Source organism: Linepithema humile, chromosome 2 (assembly GCF_040581485.1).
Source record: "Linepithema humile isolate Giens D197 chromosome 2, Lhum_UNIL_v1.0, whole genome shotgun sequence".
NCBI lineage: Eukaryota > Metazoa > Arthropoda > Insecta > Hymenoptera > Formicidae > Linepithema > Linepithema humile.
The window spans coordinates 35,123,761-35,143,183 of record NC_090129.1 but is presented as its reverse complement, the minus strand read 5'-3'; the positions used below and the strand labels follow the sequence as shown (position 1 = coordinate 35,143,183).

The 19,423-nt window shown below is 36.8% G+C and overlaps 1 protein-coding gene across 7 annotated transcripts in view; it reads left to right on the top strand.

The window, feature by feature from the left end:
- Syt7 (Synaptotagmin 7) overlaps positions 1-19,423 on the top strand; it is a 141,233-nt gene that overhangs the window by 71,518 nt on the left and 50,292 nt on the right. Inside the window, exon 1 of one of the 7 annotated variants that reach the window (XM_067350037.1) lies at positions 1,622-5,504. The exons of the other annotated variants lie outside the window; for them this stretch is intronic. Within the exon in view, the coding sequence (XP_067206138.1) occupies positions 5,416-5,504 (89 nt within the window). The 5' untranslated portion in view covers positions 1,622-5,415. Of the gene's footprint in view, positions 1-1,621; positions 5,505-19,423 lie in introns of those variants that run through there. 7 annotated transcript variants of the gene reach the window in all.

The following is a 19,423-nucleotide window of genomic DNA, read 5'->3' as shown; positions in this document are numbered from 1 at the left end:
TAATCTGAATATCTGATGGCTAACTATTGCATTTCTACTAAAATTATGTCAGTTATCAATCCTTCAAATTTCTGCCTTAGATTCAAATCTACTAAGGTCTATGAACGTTAACCTAATTTTGTTTCCTTGTCTGTTACACAGATAATATAATAATCTAGGAAGATATTGAGAATTGTTAGTCGGGTTTAGTCAATTTTAATTGTCATTGAAATCCAGTTTTAGAGCTCATTTAATTCGTAAAACTCAAATTGCATGTATATTTATATAGAAGAAAGAAAGACTTTAATAATATTAATAAAATGAAAAATAGAGTAGGTATACATGTATCTTGTTTCGAGTTTGAAACGCATTTTGTAGATGTTAGTAAATCTATCATAATGAATCAATGAAGTATATTCGCAATTGAAAATTTCTGAATAATTAGATAATTAAATTTTCCTTTTAATTTCCTCAAATATTTTCTTCTGAAAAATTCAAGAAGCTAAATGAAATTTATCAGCGCAACGGAGAAGTCGAGATATTTTTATAAATAATTAAAATAAGTAATTATGCAACATTGAAATAATTTGCATTCTGCATGAAATCTGGTTAGGAATAAATTATTTTGAATTAGTTTTCTTCTTCTACTTATTTTATTTAATTAGTTTAAATTGGTATCGGCAGTATATATATATATTCGTCTTCTTCTATTTTTTTCAATTAATATCTATATAAGGCAGATCTTTATTGGTGTTAATGTCACTAATCTCATGATATATTAACGACTTCGGTATGTATGGCACGAGGGAAGATTAAGAATTTTCATTTAGCCACGTTTCTCGAGCGAATTCCATCACATCGGTGAGATGAGTCGCACGTGGACTAAAGACCCTTTTTCCGCCCTACAAGAATTTACATTTTGATCCTGCTGATGAGAATCTACAGAAATGCGAGTTTCCTTGTATAATCAATATTAAAGTTTGTATTTGCATTTCCCCGCTAAACATTAATGCACAAAATCTTCCAAAGAGATTCTCTTGTTTTCACGAGCACGTAAATATCGCTTTGCGTCCGTTGAAACGGACATATTTTTTTTTAAATTCAACTTTCAATATCATAATCGTTGCGTAAAAGCATTCTATAAATCCTATAAATCCTTGTTTGAACACATAATTGCGTTTCGAATATCCCGAGGTCACGCGATTGCCCGATACGGTGAACTCGTAATAAGCGAAATGGCCGCGGGCTTCTACGTATTAAAAATATCGAATATTGCAATCTATGATATAGTAATCCGACGAATGAGGATCCGGTGGCGCGCCTTAAGAGGCGACGTAAATTCCCATGAATGGTTCCTTTAGGGTTCCATCCTTACGAGAGGCCGCGAGCGATCTCTGGAAAAACGAGATGATGGACAAGCGTTCTATCAACGTCCATCTTTGGCCGGAAGTTTACTGCGGTGGTTACTGCGTCTATCTCTGACCAGTTTCCGTTTCGCCGGATCCATTTCTCCGTGTATAATGGTATCTCCACGACCAGCGTCCGATCCCGAGGGGGAGATTCGCCATCGGACGCGCCATATTTTACTTAGAAAGAATCCGCGGCAGGTGGCCGATACGAGTGCTTATAACTGTTAATGTATTCGTTCGCTCTGCATTTCTACGCAAGGGCGATTATATATTGTGCGATTATAGTACGAGAAATATCTTATCGCGATACGGTACGAGCGACCCGGGCTGCAAAATCATAAGTAAGAAGGACTCGCTGCAAACTTCTAATTAGTATGTCGATAAAGCTTTTTGCACGGTCCGCTGCATAGCTCTAGATCGCCGCACGCGATATCGTCGTATGAATAATTTTAGAGAAAGCGCTATCTTGCAAAGGGTTTACGAAACATGAGTGTTTCCACTGTTGAATATGCGCGCACTATATATTTGAGATGCATACATCGCTTTACGATAATGCACGCACAGAAACTGCGTAGAACGCCAGCGGTCGGGAAAGGTCGCGGACTGATCATTTTGCACAGCGGCGCTTTGTGCTTGGCGTTTATATCGCTTTGCGATACCAGATGCGGCGTCATGATAAAGGAAAAGATTGCCAGTCAGAGAAACGAATGCTTCGGAACAATCTTTCGAAAAGCGTTCTCGAAATGTTCGTCACGTCTGGCGTTTCGCGAGTCGCCTAATCGATCGACGCTTCCCTGGGGTCGCCGATTTTATCGGCGCACGCCTCCCAAGTGCAGTCACTCGCGCGGAACTTTTACAATTTCACCCGGTTAGAGATGCTTGACTTGCGATAAATTGGCACCGTTGGCCTAAGAGACTGTCGTATTGTGGGGAAAACAGTCTGGTTGGTCATATAGCGCCCGCTCTTTACGCGCTCTTGACGGCGAGGCACATTCGCGAAACTTTTAGGTGCCATAACACATACCCGCTCTTATTTCACAAGGAACGTGCGGCACACTAAAAGCTCGACGATGCCGGGTGAGTTACCTTCGAGACACGTGCTGCGCTTTCCTTTTTCCTACCGGTTGATTCAAAAACATTCCGATGACGTGCGCGGGAGATTGAAAAATAACATTGTTCAATAAACAATCACTGCAATATTTTTTTTTGCATTTTTTTGTTCGCTCTGCAAAGCATTTCGTCTTGTATCGAGTGCGGCGACCTATTTTTTTTTTTTTTTTTTTTTTTTTCGAGAAACAGTAATTCTAGCAAGATCCACGCCAGCATCTGCATTGTGCAACGTTTCTCCCGAGTTCATTCTCCGCAATCTCATCGGTACGGTGGTGTACGTTTCTCTGTGACAGCTTTGCTTAGATATCACGCTGTTAATGCTTATTCGGCACCGTCGCGCTCGCGGAGTGGCACAACAATCGATAAGATCCGTTTCACGGTAATGATACGCGCCACCGGCTCCCGTTATGCAGATGCGAATACACGAGCGGCGCACACGCGCGCACGGTGTGCGAACAAGCGTACGTAGCGCGTCGACATTCGCCGTTGTTTGCTCCGCAAAAAGTCACTCGTGTCGCGCGCCGCGGAGAGCGGTTGAACGCCGCCAGGTTTGCGCGTCGTCGATCGGCCCGTCGAGAGAAAGACATCAAAGTCGTGAAACTCGAGATCGAAATCAGACGCGCGATGTACCTGGGAAAAAGCAGTAACGGTTTCACGGTAAAACCGGGAGTTTTCCAGAGTGTCGAGAGGAAGAGCGGGAGGGAGAGAGATAAAAACGGAGTGAGTGAGTGAGTGTGCGGCGAGGTGGTTCGGTCGAAGGACGGAGGGGTGAAGGGAAAACGTAACAGGGTGGAAGTGGCTGCCGGTCGCGGTGGGGGTTCGGAGGACGGTGGTGGTGGCGTGGCTACGAGGGGGTGAGACAGGGGAGAGTGGGGAGCTACCGAGACGGAGAAGATCGGACTAGGGATAGTGACGGCACCGGGGGTAGACGCGATGCCGGGCGGTAGGGGTGGCCACACGGGGGTAGGGATGGCGGTACGACTTTGGGGGTTGGAAGCAGCTGAGAGCAGTGCGAGTAGGTCACACCGTCGAACGGAGTGGCAGTACGCGTTTTGGCGAACGGCGAACGATTCGTCGTCTCACCGGAAGACGGCCCCGATAATCTTTTGTTATCCTCGTCGGCGACTGAGGCGACTCTTTTGCCCTCTCGCACCCCTCAAATGCACGACTATCCTCTTGCGCGCGGGATAAAGGGCCTGGACGGTGCCCTCTCGTTCGCTCGCTATCACTTTTGAAACGGCCCGCCCTCAGACTTGCGATTCTATCTTGAACGATCCAGACTGTCCTCGCGGCAAAGAACGGCGATCGAATGATTCTTGAGCGGTCGTGGGTTTTTATCAGCCGAAGACACTCGCCTTAGTCGCTGCAACGTTGTCCGGAGAGAGAGAGAGATCGCGGATCGATTTCGGGGTTCGCGAGAGATTCGTTATCCTTGTATTTTCATTCTCTCCTCGCCACCTCGTCAAAAGGATAGTGAAACACAATTGAATTTCCACTCTCGATATTGTAATATTAGATATGTGCGATTATAAATAAACTCGATACCCCTCGATAAACGAAAACAACGAAGGAAAGTTAAGTGGTGAAAGAAGAACGAACGAAGGGGGAGAGAAGGAGAGATTTTTATGGTGCCTTTTTCGTGGTGCGTCGTATCCCGCCGAAATTGCCGTTTCTTTCACACAGTGCGTGTGGAAGAAGGGTGTCTCGAAGAAAATAAACTCGACAAGAGAGGAACTCGGGCATGATGAAACTCGCCACGACCCACGCTCCGGACTCGTCGAGGGGTGTATAATGTGATCATCAGGGATCCTGTTGTTGTCGCCCAAGGCGTCCAGTTGTTGTTGTTGCGTTCGCGTTACGTTGTTTGTTGTTGATTTATTGAGCGCGGTCACATGAGCTCGGTCTTCCAGTGCGTGTAGCTAAAAAAAAACTCCGCGCACTTCCGGTGCCCCGGTCGCGGGACGGTTCGATAACACACGCGCATACATCATATACATACGCGCGCGCGTGTCATATTTTTACACGCGCACGCCATTAGCGACACTTGCGTAATCTAGGACATTGAAGAGCGTTCCACAATTGTGTGATAATTTTAACGACCGCTATTCAATGAAACATAACGAGCGAGCCAGCCAGCCGCTTGGAAATTGGGTTAAATAGAATAACTGAAACTTCCAAACCATCGACTCGAACTTCCGAACTTGTACCGACCTAGTGTGCTTGTCGATGATATTTCTTTTGTAAGGCACTTTTGCTTATCTTTTAAAATAGACGCTCCTTCCACCGACAAGACGCGACCAATGAAAAGATAATAAAAACGAGAGACCGCGAGGGAGTAAAGTCAACGAGAAATAAAGAAGAAAAGTTATATAAGTGGGCGGCGGAGAAAGATAACAGCGTAAGCACACAGAGGAAGTAGCGGAAGAAACCGTGTAAGCTTGCCGAGACGGACGGCAAGTAGTAGAGCAGTTACTCGATAGCGACGCACGTTGGGTCGATAGCGCGTGGTCGAAGGTAGGAAAGGTGAATTACCTGCGTCAACGAGAACATCGAACCGGTCCAACATCGAAACGACCCAAGCTCGCATATTGCGAGCCTACCGTCATTATCGTAAATCGTTTCTTCCTCCACGAAAACACGAGAAATTTGTATAGTCGCGCGGAAAGGGACCGAGGCGCGTAACCGGTGAGGATACCGAATGATGAAACGCGATACATCGATGAGCCGCCAGCGGATCGACAAGGAGCACGCAGAGTGCGTCGCCATTGGGAGATAAACCGCGAGCGGGGACAAGAGAGCGATCATTTCCGGCGGAATATCCTCCACGACGGGCGATTGAGTCGATTGAATTCGCGGAACGCACGGCACATCGAATACTCTCTGAATCCTCTTCTTGTCGCAGAGGTAACGGTTGAAAATGGAAATTGCGGCATCAGCTATGTTGGACGGCCTGAAAAACAATCGTATCGGCAAGTTGGCGCTGTCGCGGTTCTTGTCGCAGAGTCTGTGAGTAAAATAATCTCGTGTGTGGAGCACGAAATTGATAGGACAGCCCGAGACATCGACGATGACGAGTGAAATATGATGCACGCGTATATAATGCCTGCCGCATGTATGTGTATATGTTTGTGCATGCGAACAAGTTTCCTTGTGGACATGTCAACGCTAAACAACATTCTCTCATACAGCGATATCGCATTAAACGTCTTGGGAAGAGAAATGTTAGAAGGATCATAAGATTTCACAAAAAGGTTTCATGAAAATTCTAAACTCCAGTCAATTATTTTGAATGAATTTTCAATAAATTTGCGCGATTTCACGACACCGTAGAAGGGAATTTTCTCTCTTAACTGTGTTATACGCCGGGTTGAATATCGCAATTTGATTTTTCCGCTACTACGTCACGCGATCTCGCGCGACAACTTTATTTTTCCGAAATTGATTTTCCTGATCGATGCTCTTCTTCCCGATGATGCGATTTCATAAGTGTCGTCGCCGTGACTTTCCTTTGTGATCCGGCAATAAAACACAGGTTGGACACGTAACCCGTAGTCCGCACTTTATCATGCGAGATAACTCACGAGGTATATGTCGTAGGGGCTGTTGAAAGCAATAAATTAATTGGGTGAATATTAGTTCCGCCGGGATGGCTGCGCTCGTGTTACTCTACACGTAATTATATAGGGCATACCACAGCCGTGATAGCTAAATGTCAATAATGTATTCTAGTTAGCGTAATAAACTATATAGGAACGGTGTACGAATTTATATTATGGCTCCAATCTGGAATTGTTTGAGAGAGAGAGTTTTACAATGCATTATATATTATATAAATAAGCCCATCTTATAAATAAACATCTGTCGGAAATAATTATCGGTGATCGCGATTCGATTATAATAATGTGAAATATTAGAATGCGATAAGCATTAATTTAATCAAGGATGTGATACTCGCGCATTATTAAATACACGTTCGGTTTTGCGCGTAATTTAAACCAAGTGAAAATGATTATTTATATGCAAAAACACATTCAATGTCTCGGTAATAAACTGTGCAATTTCATTAAATTAATATACATGTTACAGATATGCAGATATAAATGTATTTCTTACGGCACGTTAATTCGATTGATTAATCTCTAATGAATTTAACTTTCATAAAATTCGTATGCAGCTGTTACTTTTTTACTGATGTTGCGATCGTTGATACTCGACCTTCCTCAATCAACGTAAGCGTTGACTCGTGGATTTACAATAAACACAATTTTACGGGCGTTTTGTTGTCTCGGATACGGTTGGATGGTTTTTACACACTCATCTAAAGTGCTCTCTGGTAGCGCATTTCCGAAAATCATTCTTTCCTTTCGTTTTTGCTCCGCAATCATATTTTTACAACGATCAGAAATTTGTGACGACTCAATCTCTGACAGAAATGGAAAATTTGGTTTTCATGCTTTATATATTGCGGTACTCGAAGAAATATTATATCATACGTTATAGAGGAAAGCATTTAAACGTTATTAAATATCGTATTTTCAAATCAGATTAAATTCTTCCTTTATAAAACGATTATAAGGCAAAGAAGTGGAATTTTACTGAAATATTACAATCGAGTAAGTCAGTAATTGGCCCGTAAAGGCGACCTATCTATCAGGGCAAGCACCCTACATAACAAAACGTACTTAACCGTAGGTTAAGAACCACTTAGCTCGATGAGATATAGTGAACAGAATCAGGAGTGATCTGACGCGGAAAATGAAGTGCATATATTGACACATCAAGTTATTTAATTCTTTCGAGTATAGTGTCGTATTGTGTAGCTTTAGAAATGACACATTTATTTTACAAATAAAAAGTCTTAAAATAGTGGATTAAACATAATTTACGTGTTTTATTCTTTGTCAGTTTAGATTTTTATCGTTTTTAGTATTGTATCCTGTTTTCTATTTTTTTAAAGCGTAGGAAATTGTCATATTATATTTTTCAGAACGATGTATTCTACGAGAAAAATATGACGAGAGATTTTGAATTAAAATCTCTTCAACCTGAAAACTCCTTTAAGTCATATAATCTGATCTTCCGCTTCCGCAAATCGTGGTTACATCTATGAGGAGTAAATATAGTATTCGACACCTTCTTATAGCTCTTATCAGATTAAAGTCCATAGCTTTTTCGCAGCACACATTCGAGAAAAGTATGATGGATTTCATGCCGCGAAATTCTCGTGTCACAACATATCTCGTGTCTGCCACTTTCTTGCACTTGTTTGTTTCATAACGCGGAGTGCGGAGTAATAAATCGTGTATGCTGTTTCTCGTAAATACACAAAGGAATTATCGCGCAGAGAAATAGGAATGCTACGATAAGTTGATTATATCTATAATTAAGAAAATTCTTCAATTTAACGCGACAGAGGGATATAAATTGGTTAAGTTTTTTTCGAAACACGATTTAATTCATTCTTGCAGATTTTTAATTAAGTCATTATGCGCTACAAATATTCTACTTGCCGTGAAATAATTTGGTTAAAAAAAGTCTTTGAGTTACGATCGAGTCATTTGTGACTTCGGAACTTAGTTACTTGATCTTGGAATTAATAACTTTAGAAAAATCACATCTAGTAACACTTAGTTTCTGTTTTATATTTAAAGAAATTAAAAATTATGTAATATAATCAGTAACATATATACGCAATGTAAGATAAATTTTTTATAGATTATCGTATATAAGAGATACTCTCTCTTGTGTATGTTATTTTAATTAATATACTTAAGACATTAAGAACGCAGCAGTCATACTTTGTGAAGAGATTAAAGATTTCTTGACATTATCTCGTAATTAGAATGGACTTTTTACGACACTTATCTCCGATTCGAAAGCAAGGAATTTTATTCGAAAAATAGTCGCTCGAATGCAGCCAATTTACACTATTTCCGATTGGACAACCATCATATACCTTTTTACTGGAGGAAATTATTTCTACGTGACGGACATGCAATTCTGATATAGTACGCGATAAATGAAATTGCAAAATTCCGGTATAATTCGCGGTAAATGAGGTTGCTGGTAACTGAAATTGTCTACGTGTTTCGTTTGTGATAAAACAATATGGCTCCGGGATATTTATAATCTACTGGTCTTTAAGGAAATGAGCGAGGAAACTTGTCTTGATATCTTTTGTTGTCTGACAGGTACGTAGATCTTTTTAGTGGCATTTATTTTAGTAACAGTTTAAGAGATTGAAATCTTGATATTGAATATCTCTTTAATTCTCATCTAGGAATAATATTTTCAACAAAGTGACAAAATGTGTATGTTACATTATTTCGCGCGCCAAGCATAATATTTACTTTGCTCGTGCGTACTCGGAAATTTTCAAATGAGAGCTTTCTCGTTATGCTATTGAAAACTACTTAAAACACCAACTCGCACGTAGCGGGAATTCAACCAACTCCATAATCTTAACTATTCCGTAATTTCAATAAAGTTGTGCCTCTGCGCTGAATTAACATTCGCAAATCGTGTAATGCGTAATTCATATAGAACGCGTAGTATTAAATTGCGCAAGAATACATTCGAGAGGAGTCGTAAATATTTCAACGTGTTCGAGAAATTTATGGTTTGATTATACAAGATCACATTTTGCATACACACATTAATTAATACACGCTTTACTCGCGGAATAATGTGCTAATTACAAATGCAAAAATTTGTTTGATAAAAATATTATTTCGTTTTATGCACAATAAGTCGTCGAATATTAGCGTACAATTTCCGATGTTTTTTCGAAAATTATGGTGAAATTCTTAACGTGTTATACGAGAAAATATGATTTAATTATGATGCAGGAAATGTGTTTTTGTCAGGTCGGAAGTTTGACGTCATAACCATAAAATACACACTTGATCGACTTGTCTGGCGTTCATGATGTCGCGAATTTTAAGACGGTTTTCCGTCGTAACCGTAAAGCGGAATCCGTACGATGACAAGTGAGATAACAATGTTCGCTCGATACTATCGTTCATACTCTCGTTTGGCAAACGTATGGAGAAATAAAATATCGCGATGCGTGCACCGACGCTTGCATTAGACGGAAGTGCACTCCAAGCGAATTTATCGCTCTTTTCGGGTGATAGAGCAAACGGGCGTTGCTACGTTACTGTAGGTGAATTATTGCAATTAAAGTACGTCCGCGCCCGGTAGACGAGATGGGAACCGGGGAAACCCAAACTCCGTAAAATTGCCATTAACTTCTGACTGTGTACTTTTTTCCGAGATCAGCGCTCGCTTAATACAACATTATTTCAGCGAATCCCGATACGGTGGAAAAAAGAGAAAATGTTGGATGTGGAAAACGATAGCGTTTGCATTTTGATTGCAATATTTTTTAGCAGTTTTCCATGATCCTTACATTTGCAATATTTTTTTGTCAAGTTTTTAAAGATAAAAAAATTATGAATATGCTGAATAAATTTTTGATTCGGAAAAATGTATTGAAAATTCTGTAAGAATACTATCTAATAATTTTTTAAATAAATGATACTTGATAAAAAAATTTAGATATTTATTGATTTTAAAATTTGCTTTTTGTTGTATTTTAATGTAAAAAGATTGTATTTTTAAATAATTATTTCATGACCTAGTTTCAATTTATAAAGGCTATTCTATAGAAGCGATCGTTAGCGATATATAATCTGACCGTTGCAAAAGCTCAAAACTATTTTATTTTTACGTATTTTGTACTATATAATCTATTCCCGTAACGTATCAACGCAAATTACAAGGGTAGAGCCATGCGAATCATTCAGTACATGTAATTAAAGGAGCGTGAAATGTGTGTCCGTTTTTATCAAGTTGACAAACGATTGAACTCGGTATTATATGTATGCATCTGCTTGTATGCGTTTCTACATTCCATGATGCATTAACATCCACTGTACACATCGTGGCCTTAATTACCGTCTCGCGAGCGGGAATAACAGACACAGGATCGAATTAAAAATGGAGCGGTAGGAATTGTAAAATGTCAAATAATGGAAATTAATATTTAGTACTGAATTTAAAGTACACTTTAACAGAATTTTTTTAAATTTAAAAACTTGAGATTATTAGTAATTCAAATGTATATGAACATCATCATGCGTTTAATATGCAAATCAATGCTAGAATAAAAAATTCAGGAAAATCGATGTTTAATAAAATCTGAGACACTCGAGAAGAACGATAATAATGCAAGAGCCTTTGTGAAAAAAGTTGCCTTAAGTAATAATCAATAGTTTCCGACTTCCATTGTGGTACGTTGATAGTCATTTTGCATAATAATTACATTCGGCTATTTTGGCTAATGTTTCCTCGATTATTATTTGGAATACTCAGCACAACTGCCGTGAGAAGTAGTTGGCAATCTAATCGTAGCTCTGCGTACCATGTGCATCGTGAAGATAGGGCTCTGGCATAATGCCAGACTCTACCCGCACGATGCTATCGCGCGGGCGATGATTTATACATGTTATATGGGTACAATCATCGTTCTAAAAAAAAAACAACTAGAACTTCGCTGTTAATTCGAAAACACGTTTAATTTGAATTAAGATCTGCGAATATTTTGCAAATTTCAAGAAATTTGAGCTTTGAAAATGACAATTTTTATAATAATTTGACGCAATAAAGACCTATTCTGAATTAATGAAAACTATCTAAAACTATCACTAATTTACACATATAAAAGATATACTCAACGTTCTAATATTTCATAATAATATATTATAATAAACTTGACATGTGATTTATTTAGTTTATTTATTAACTGAGCAATTAAAACTAACAAACATATATTTCGATCACCGGTACTAACTTATCAAGCCTTCAATCGCAGCGGCAGTTCGTTAAACTTTGGGTTTTCTTCCGCGTGAGAGAAAATGATTCCAATTTCCTTGTACCTTTAGGAGCGGCCCGCTTTCTGCTATTTTCTTCCGTCGGTTCTCACGGGCTGCGTGTGACTCGCTCTTCCGACGATTGAGTGGTAACTCGTGTTGTTTCCAGCCGAGAGCTTGAACGTTCCGCGCCGCACACTTTCGTCCGCTAATTGATTTATCGCCCGCTAACTACCAGAGAATATTGATATTGATCGAAATTATCGATATTCTCATACCTAGCCTAATCCCGGGCTCTAATTAATTTCCGATCACGGTGAAAAATATGTCAATTTCCGATGTGTGACGTAGAACTTTAGGAGAGCGAATTTACGTGATACGAGCTTACATGAACTCTGTTATATTATAGCCTACATATTACCTACTTTTTTGGAATTCAGAGCATGTTGATTTTTTTTTCAAAAAAGTTATCGATAGATGCGCGTATATTTTGGAAAAGTTTTTGATAAGAAAAATTAATTGCACGATGAACATAAATAAAATCAAATTGAATGATTGCCAGAATAATATCGGTTTTTATGTACTCTTTCCTGTTTTCGTTTAAATATTCTATATGTATCATAAATGAAATTGTTTCGAGATATTACTCAATACTTATTTGTGTTGGTTGTTTGATTACTGCGTAACCGAGTTCAATTAAAATGGAACTCGATCGTGATGTCTAAATATAAAATGTTTATATTTTAATAAATTTGTGCAATATAATATACACTATATATTGTACATCTTTCGCACTTATAATTATTGGCAAGCATGTCGATACATTTATTTCGATACCTTGTGATGTTGGCTGGCCGTAAAAATGTGCAGAAAGATTGTAATAACAAAAATAATACACGTAATGCATTTTTTGGACCCAAAAATATCTGAAAATTGCGTAAGATACAAAGAAAATAAAACATTTTTTTGTTTCCATTTTATCAAAAGTTATTGAAATCATTGGTATATTTATTTTTTTTTTTCAAGTAATTTTATACATTTTCGTATTTAACTTAATATATTTTACGCGCGCGATATTATTTGCTTGACTAAATACTTGTTTTATTGTTAGGTTTTTTGCGGTTTAGGTATTTATATGACGATGTGATATCGATGTAAAAAATTCAAAAATAATACCTGTGCAGTGGCCAGCGCATAGAGCGAGAATCAGAAATGCGTCGTAAAAGTGTCCCGCGCCACCTGCGTGCTCGCAATTGTTTCGGATTATATGGCCACCACGCGTTGCCTGATAAATCCCTATAACGGTCAGTTATAAACTTCATGAAACGAGTTTACCTCTCGGTTACACATCCCACCGACCTATTCAACGATGCTTCTAATCTTATAACATGCAGGTTGTTCATTGCGAACGTTACTTTCTTTTCTCTAGCTGCTCTTTTGTCCCCGCAGACTGTGATATTTCGCTTAAAAGATTTTCCTCGAAGGTTTAATCTTTGAAGTATGTAATTTTTGTAATTGGTCCATTATCTAAATGAAAAGTAAGGCTTTTTTCGCCGCAAAACGAAATGATACTTTATCATCGAAATTAGTGCGGAACGATCTAAATATTACATGTTGAAACTTACGCTCCTCGGGATAAGTTCATGTAAATTGGTCCCCTTGGTTGAGGATAAGGTGTACAAAATTTTAAATTAAAACTTGCTGCAATGTTTTAATGTATCTAGATTATATGTTTAAAACGAAAAATTGATAAAAATGTTCACATTTTAAACTGGGCGATTTGGATCATGTCGACGTCGCTCACATTTGAAATTACTGGCTGTATATTTAAGTATTAAACCTTAAAAAAATAACAAGAAATAAATTTTACTTTATATTTATTAAAAATACATTCTTTATGCATTCACATTTTACTGAAAGAAAATTTTAAATTTAGTTATTTTGCGATATTTTGCCGATATTTTCTACAGTCTTAAACAAATTTTAAACTGTTTATTGTAGAACTGTATTGAGATTTCGTATTTTATAGAAAGACTTTACTTTGAACTTCTTGACAGAATTGAATTCTATTCTCTCGGTGCGGTGTATAGTGACAAAGGATTCAAATTGTCATGAGTTACAATTGTTGCAATTGATCTTAGCTATCCTTACCTTATGTCACCATTGTGTTTTCATTGTCAGTTTACATCGGCTAATCGAAAACTCCTAGCGTTTCAGGCGTAAGAAACAGTTTCGGAGTTCTAGTGATGAATACTCGCCTGACAATATGATTACAAGGTAATAATACTAGTATCGACTATAATTTTCTGAAGCAGACGCTTATTGTTTCGTCGATATCTCTCTTTTCTTGGCTTCTTTTTGTGTCTTTCATGTGGCCAGGTTACTCCCGTAACTTATTGTTTCTCCTTTTTGATGTTAGATGTAAAATAAATTTTTTTTCTGCAAAATTCAATGGTGTATTGTATTCGACGCACATATCCAGCGTAACAAACTTAAAAAAAAAAAAAAAAAACAGTGAAAATAATGGCAACATAACAGATAAAATATTGCGTTCACTGCTATTAATGCGTGCGTGGGTGTACATACTGCGTTCTCCAAATAATTGCAATTTTATCACAAACCTCTATGCGAGTGAGATTCTCGTTTCAGTCCGTTTCATATTACGTTTGAGGGACAAGAGGGTACGCTTCTTCCGATACATTCGTCCCTTTGTACTCTGCCTACGCGGATGCAAATAGTTTTGAAACGTCCTACACTTGTCCGCTAATGCCTTACGTTCCGTTCATAAACAGCGATTCGCGAAACATTATCTTCCGCTATGCTGCGAAACACATAACGGCGAAACGTTTTGCTGCGGAATTTTAATGCAAAATGCTTGAACAAAAATATGGAAGAAAACAGTAATAAAATTACAATTTTGTCTTAGTGCATTGCAGCATATTTTTGCGTACTATATCATATTGGTGACACATTCATACGGAATGTAAAAATCAGACTGATTTTGCAGTTGTGTGTGTGTGTGTATTTTCTCGGGACACATAAAAATACGTTTTCAAGTGCAGAAGTATTCGCGAGCATCTTGCCTGTCAACGCAAGTAGTTATAGCTATTGTGCGAGATGCTTCTACGAAATTACATTACCATATCGTAAAAAAAGGCAAGGCGGACATCCTTACCTGAATAAAAGGAGCATTTCCACGAGGACCATATTGTACAGTCGCGCAATCACGAATACAGATTGTAGGAAAATTTATGTATGTTAATCACGATACGTTTCTTTGATTAATTGGATCGTTTTAAATTAAAATATTTGCTGCAGGCCGTCTATTTTTAATGTTTTTCAATATGTAGAAAATTGATTGAAAATAGCAGAATGAACGACGGCTTGTTTTTCCTCTAATCAGATTTTTTTACTTAAAAGAGATTGAACTATGTTTGCAAGAAAAATAAGAAAAAATTTACGACACGAGATACTGAGAACAAAGTGTTTGAACTCATACGAGGTAGAATTTCGCGACGACATGTCGAAGTGACCAATCACCGATAAGACACGAACGCTGCTCTCGCGTGACACGATTAATTCTGCTTTACGGTAGGGCGCCTTCTGTTAACTCGAAGGAATACATGGTATAACCCTTTGCTTCCGCGTAAGCGGTTAACGCAGTGATTAAAAATAAACATCACCTTTGCGACGTGTATTATCGCGGTAGCCACGGTGGCGATGATAAATTATCGCCGATAAAGAATTTTACGTAACGTTTATCCGCCCATTCTTTTTTTCATTACTGCATTTAACGCGAACCTGCATGGTTGAGATAAATCTGCGCTGTCTGCCTTACTTCCTCTCGCCGCTAGTCTATGCAAAATCGCACAGGTCCGCCTTTAAGACTTGATAAAGTTCACGTGTCGTGTCTGGCGGCACGCAGATGCCCGGGATCTGCGTAAATATAGCGTTCACGGCGGGAAAACAGGACGATGGAAATAAATCGTTTCTCCCCATATTTTTTAACCTTCCCTTCTCTCTTCCGCCCCCACTCTGATTAACAGCGCGACGGCAGGGCTTATAATGGGTTTCATAAAGTGGCACGACTGATACCGACCTGCCGCAACGATTGTGAATGACAAGAGAGACATATATATTGTATGTACGAAGTTGTGCAGAATTTTATTTTTCTCTAAAACGCAGTATATACGAAAAAAAGTTGCAATCATAAATACATATAACAATTATTATGCGATAAAAGTACCGAATTAATTATTAGATTGCAGATAGATTGTTATTTCTTATTAAATAATATTTATTTAAATGCTCAGTGATTGATATAAACTTACATTTAAATAATAGTAATTGTTACAAATCATAAGATCAATTTTTTCCATAATTCCGCAAAGGTTAAAAATATTGAATTTAATCTCGAAATGAGCAGTGTATTCTGATAAAATGTGCTTTTTTCGTTTACTCATAATTCATCTCCATTAGCGTGCGTACTTCCATCACAGATACGGGATTAATGATTAACAATCAAAAACGGAGTGGGTAGCAAAAAACTGCTCTTGTTGAAGGATTCGATATTAAGAGGGAAAATGCGTTCTTCTGCCGAGACGGAACCAATAGTAATAACACTTGTTCTCTCTTTCCCTCTTTTTCTGTCTTCTTTGTTGTTCGTTACAAGCTAATGAAGCTGTTCCACATGAATTATGTCGATAAATTCTATGAAACATAATTTTATCATATAATGTTGAAGAAGAAAATTTACATAATAAATTTTAAAATATTCATTTATATTAGAGAAGATCAGTAAAAATATAATGTTTTAAGACAAAATTATATTTTTCTGTCAGAGTAGAAAAATGCTAAAAAAATTACATTAGAAAATTTATATTAAAACAAAATGACAATTGTAAAATAATGCTAAAATTGTAATCGTGTCGGAAGTTCTACTTTAGATAAAACTTTATTTTATTTTATTACATAAGATAAAATTTTTCACAATTACACACAAAACTTTAAGAACAAAAGTACTAACATTGTGTTACGCAATAAAAATAGAATATAAAAGTATAAAGTTTTAATTTATCTTTATATTTTAGCTCGATGTAATCTGATATTAAAGAATATTATTATATCTTAATTTCATAATGTATATCTTGTAATATTATTTTTTTGTTAAATGACAGTCGAGTTTATATGCGATCGTAAATTATTATTGAGATGTTTATTTGGAAAGTAGTACAAATCTCCAATTTTGGAGAGCTTTATATTTCAATGAGATGCGAATATCCACTGATCGATTTTAACAAGAGTTTTGAAATGATGTTAACGCTATTTCCAAACAAACAATTCTATTCCAAATGATTGGAATTATATATCATCAACATATGGACGCTTAAGCGTTAATTATGACAGAAGAAAGAGTGAAAAATAAAACCATTGAATTTTATTTCTGTACGTTGGCATTTAAAGATTTGCGATAAAATTACAGAGCTTAACATATTGCAGTGCGACTGATTTATCATCCATTTAGTTTATTCCATTTATTCGAAATTTTTTTAAAATAAAAGATGCAAGTAAATGTAAGTTTGCATGGAAACTTGAACAATATTTTTGCAAGAGATATGATGTTCTTTTTCTTCTCTCCGCATTATTCTTTCCGTTTCTGCTTCTCCCACATTGACTTCTCTTTTGCCAAGAAATTTCGCGTGGTTTGTTATCGAGTTATAGCGTTCCGAAGAATCGGTTCGACGATCGCACATAAGTCAAAAGCTTCCTATCTAAGACCCAGTTACGTCCACTTCTACAACGAACGGGGTTGGGACAAGTAGGTTTCCATTGGACAAATGTTTTTGTGCCGTAACTGTGCGCAGTACTGCTTCTGCGAATATATATACACAGTGTCCTAGACCTGCCGAAACATCTTTCATCTGTAAATCCTTTGATCCATTTGGGATTTCCTTAACAAAAATTTCGAGAAACCGATAATGAAAAAGAAAGATTTTGCAGAAATTATTGCTTCAAAGATGCAATGGACATAAAGCCTTATTTTTTATTTCATTTTGGGTAGATTTTTATAATATTTAAAGATTATGATTACTTACGATTGTAAAATATATTTAATGTCAAAATTTAAAAACTTGTAACAAATTCTGAATTTTGTCGATTTTAAATTTATTTAAAAAATGAGATAAATAAGAGATGTCTCGTTATATCTGGAATATCTTGCATACATCTTGCGTTGTTCAATAATGATCGATCCCGGGCAGGACAAGTATCTTTGAATCAATATAATCAGGAAAATGATTTCAAATGCTGTGCTTACAAACAAGATAGACACGAATAGCTCTGTACTCGTGGGGATTTAATTAAGTAAAGAGCGCTCGTTACATGCGATGTGACTTCAAAAATCGTATGGTCAACTATTCTCTGATGGTTAGTAATGTAATTTAAGGGGATAACATTGCTTGCCATCACGCATATGTCGTCTCTCAGGTACGAATAATCATGTAATTAATAGTTTTGTTTATCGAAAATGTTTTTATGTTATTACTTTTAAATCATATTTGAGAATACTTGGAAAAACTGACGTAAATACAAATATTCAGAAGAGAAGGGCGTATATTTTTGAATAAGACACTAATTAAAAGAAAGAAGCGTTAAAATTATAAATTACGAATAAAATAAATCAAATTATATAAAAGGAGAGAATAATTAATAAAAATAAAATGTGAAACATGAATATATTATTTACTGGCATGTAACATTCATTAATTTCATATTACTGTTATTATAAAATAATATGGCAATAATATGGCTTACTAATATGGCATACAGCCAAGAGGGTGCGTTTGTCGGTAAACTAGGGTGGTTTTGATGCTTGTAGTCGGTAAACCTCAGTGAACAGAGCTACCATCGCACGTCATAATCGGTCAAGTTCCTCAAGTGATACCTGAGTAACTCCTGAGATAGAATGAGAATGCTGGCTTACGCAGTTGATAATGCGTAAACTGACTTGGATAACATTGCGACGTGTTTTTAGAGTGATCAAGATTAAACAAGTGATCAAAGAAATATATAGCCAGACAGGAAGTTGGAAAATAATATAGTAAAACTTTTCTGTGATCTTTATAAATGTATCGATTAGGAATATTTTTAGTTTCTGGAATATAAAAATTTATAATTTATGTGTGAAATTAAGACATAATAACGAATAAGTAAATTAGAGAATGTATGTGTCTAGTGTGTGACTAAACTAAACATTGAATGGTTCGCTAAAAATATAATAATGAAGTATTTTTTGTTGCTGACGACTGGACAAATTTGATTAATAAATTGAAATTAATGAGGAAAAGGAGTGAAAATTACTGTGTGACGATCAAAAAAGCTCGTTTAATTAAAATTAAAATTAACAGGAATGAATTACGAGTTTTTAATTGTACGCCATGTAATATATAATTAGTTAAAAAAAGTAATTTCTCCAATTACGTCGTTTCACAATAACATTTTAAATAAAACTTCTATTTTAACATTTTATCAGAAATAATTATTGAGTCAGAATGCTGGATTTCAGAATTTGTTTTTAAATTCTTTGGAAGTTACTTAGATTTTGTTCAATTTACTATTACAGAATCAAAAATGCTATTAGTTCATTTTCTATATTACATAACTATATTAATTTTGTCACTTGATCAGATTTTTGAATTCATTCTTTCATTGTCATATTATATTACATTATTTAATAACTACCATATAAATTCAGTGAAATTGGCTTGCTTAGCACTGCGAGATATTCATTTATTAATGCTGACGCTTTATTCACATCAAAAAGCTGTTGTTTAGAAGCGGGCGATGAAAGAAATGAAATGTTTGAAAGTAAATATGAAGATACCGGATTGGGATCGAATACGTCGTTCTGTTAAATGCGACCCAAATATCCCGCGGAGTTGGATTCTACCGTTTTTTTCATTTCACGGTCGGTCCTCAAGCACTCCTCTCTCTCTCACCGCGAAGAGGGACTATTTAATATCCAGGCGTCTTTCGTCGCACAGATTGTCTGAG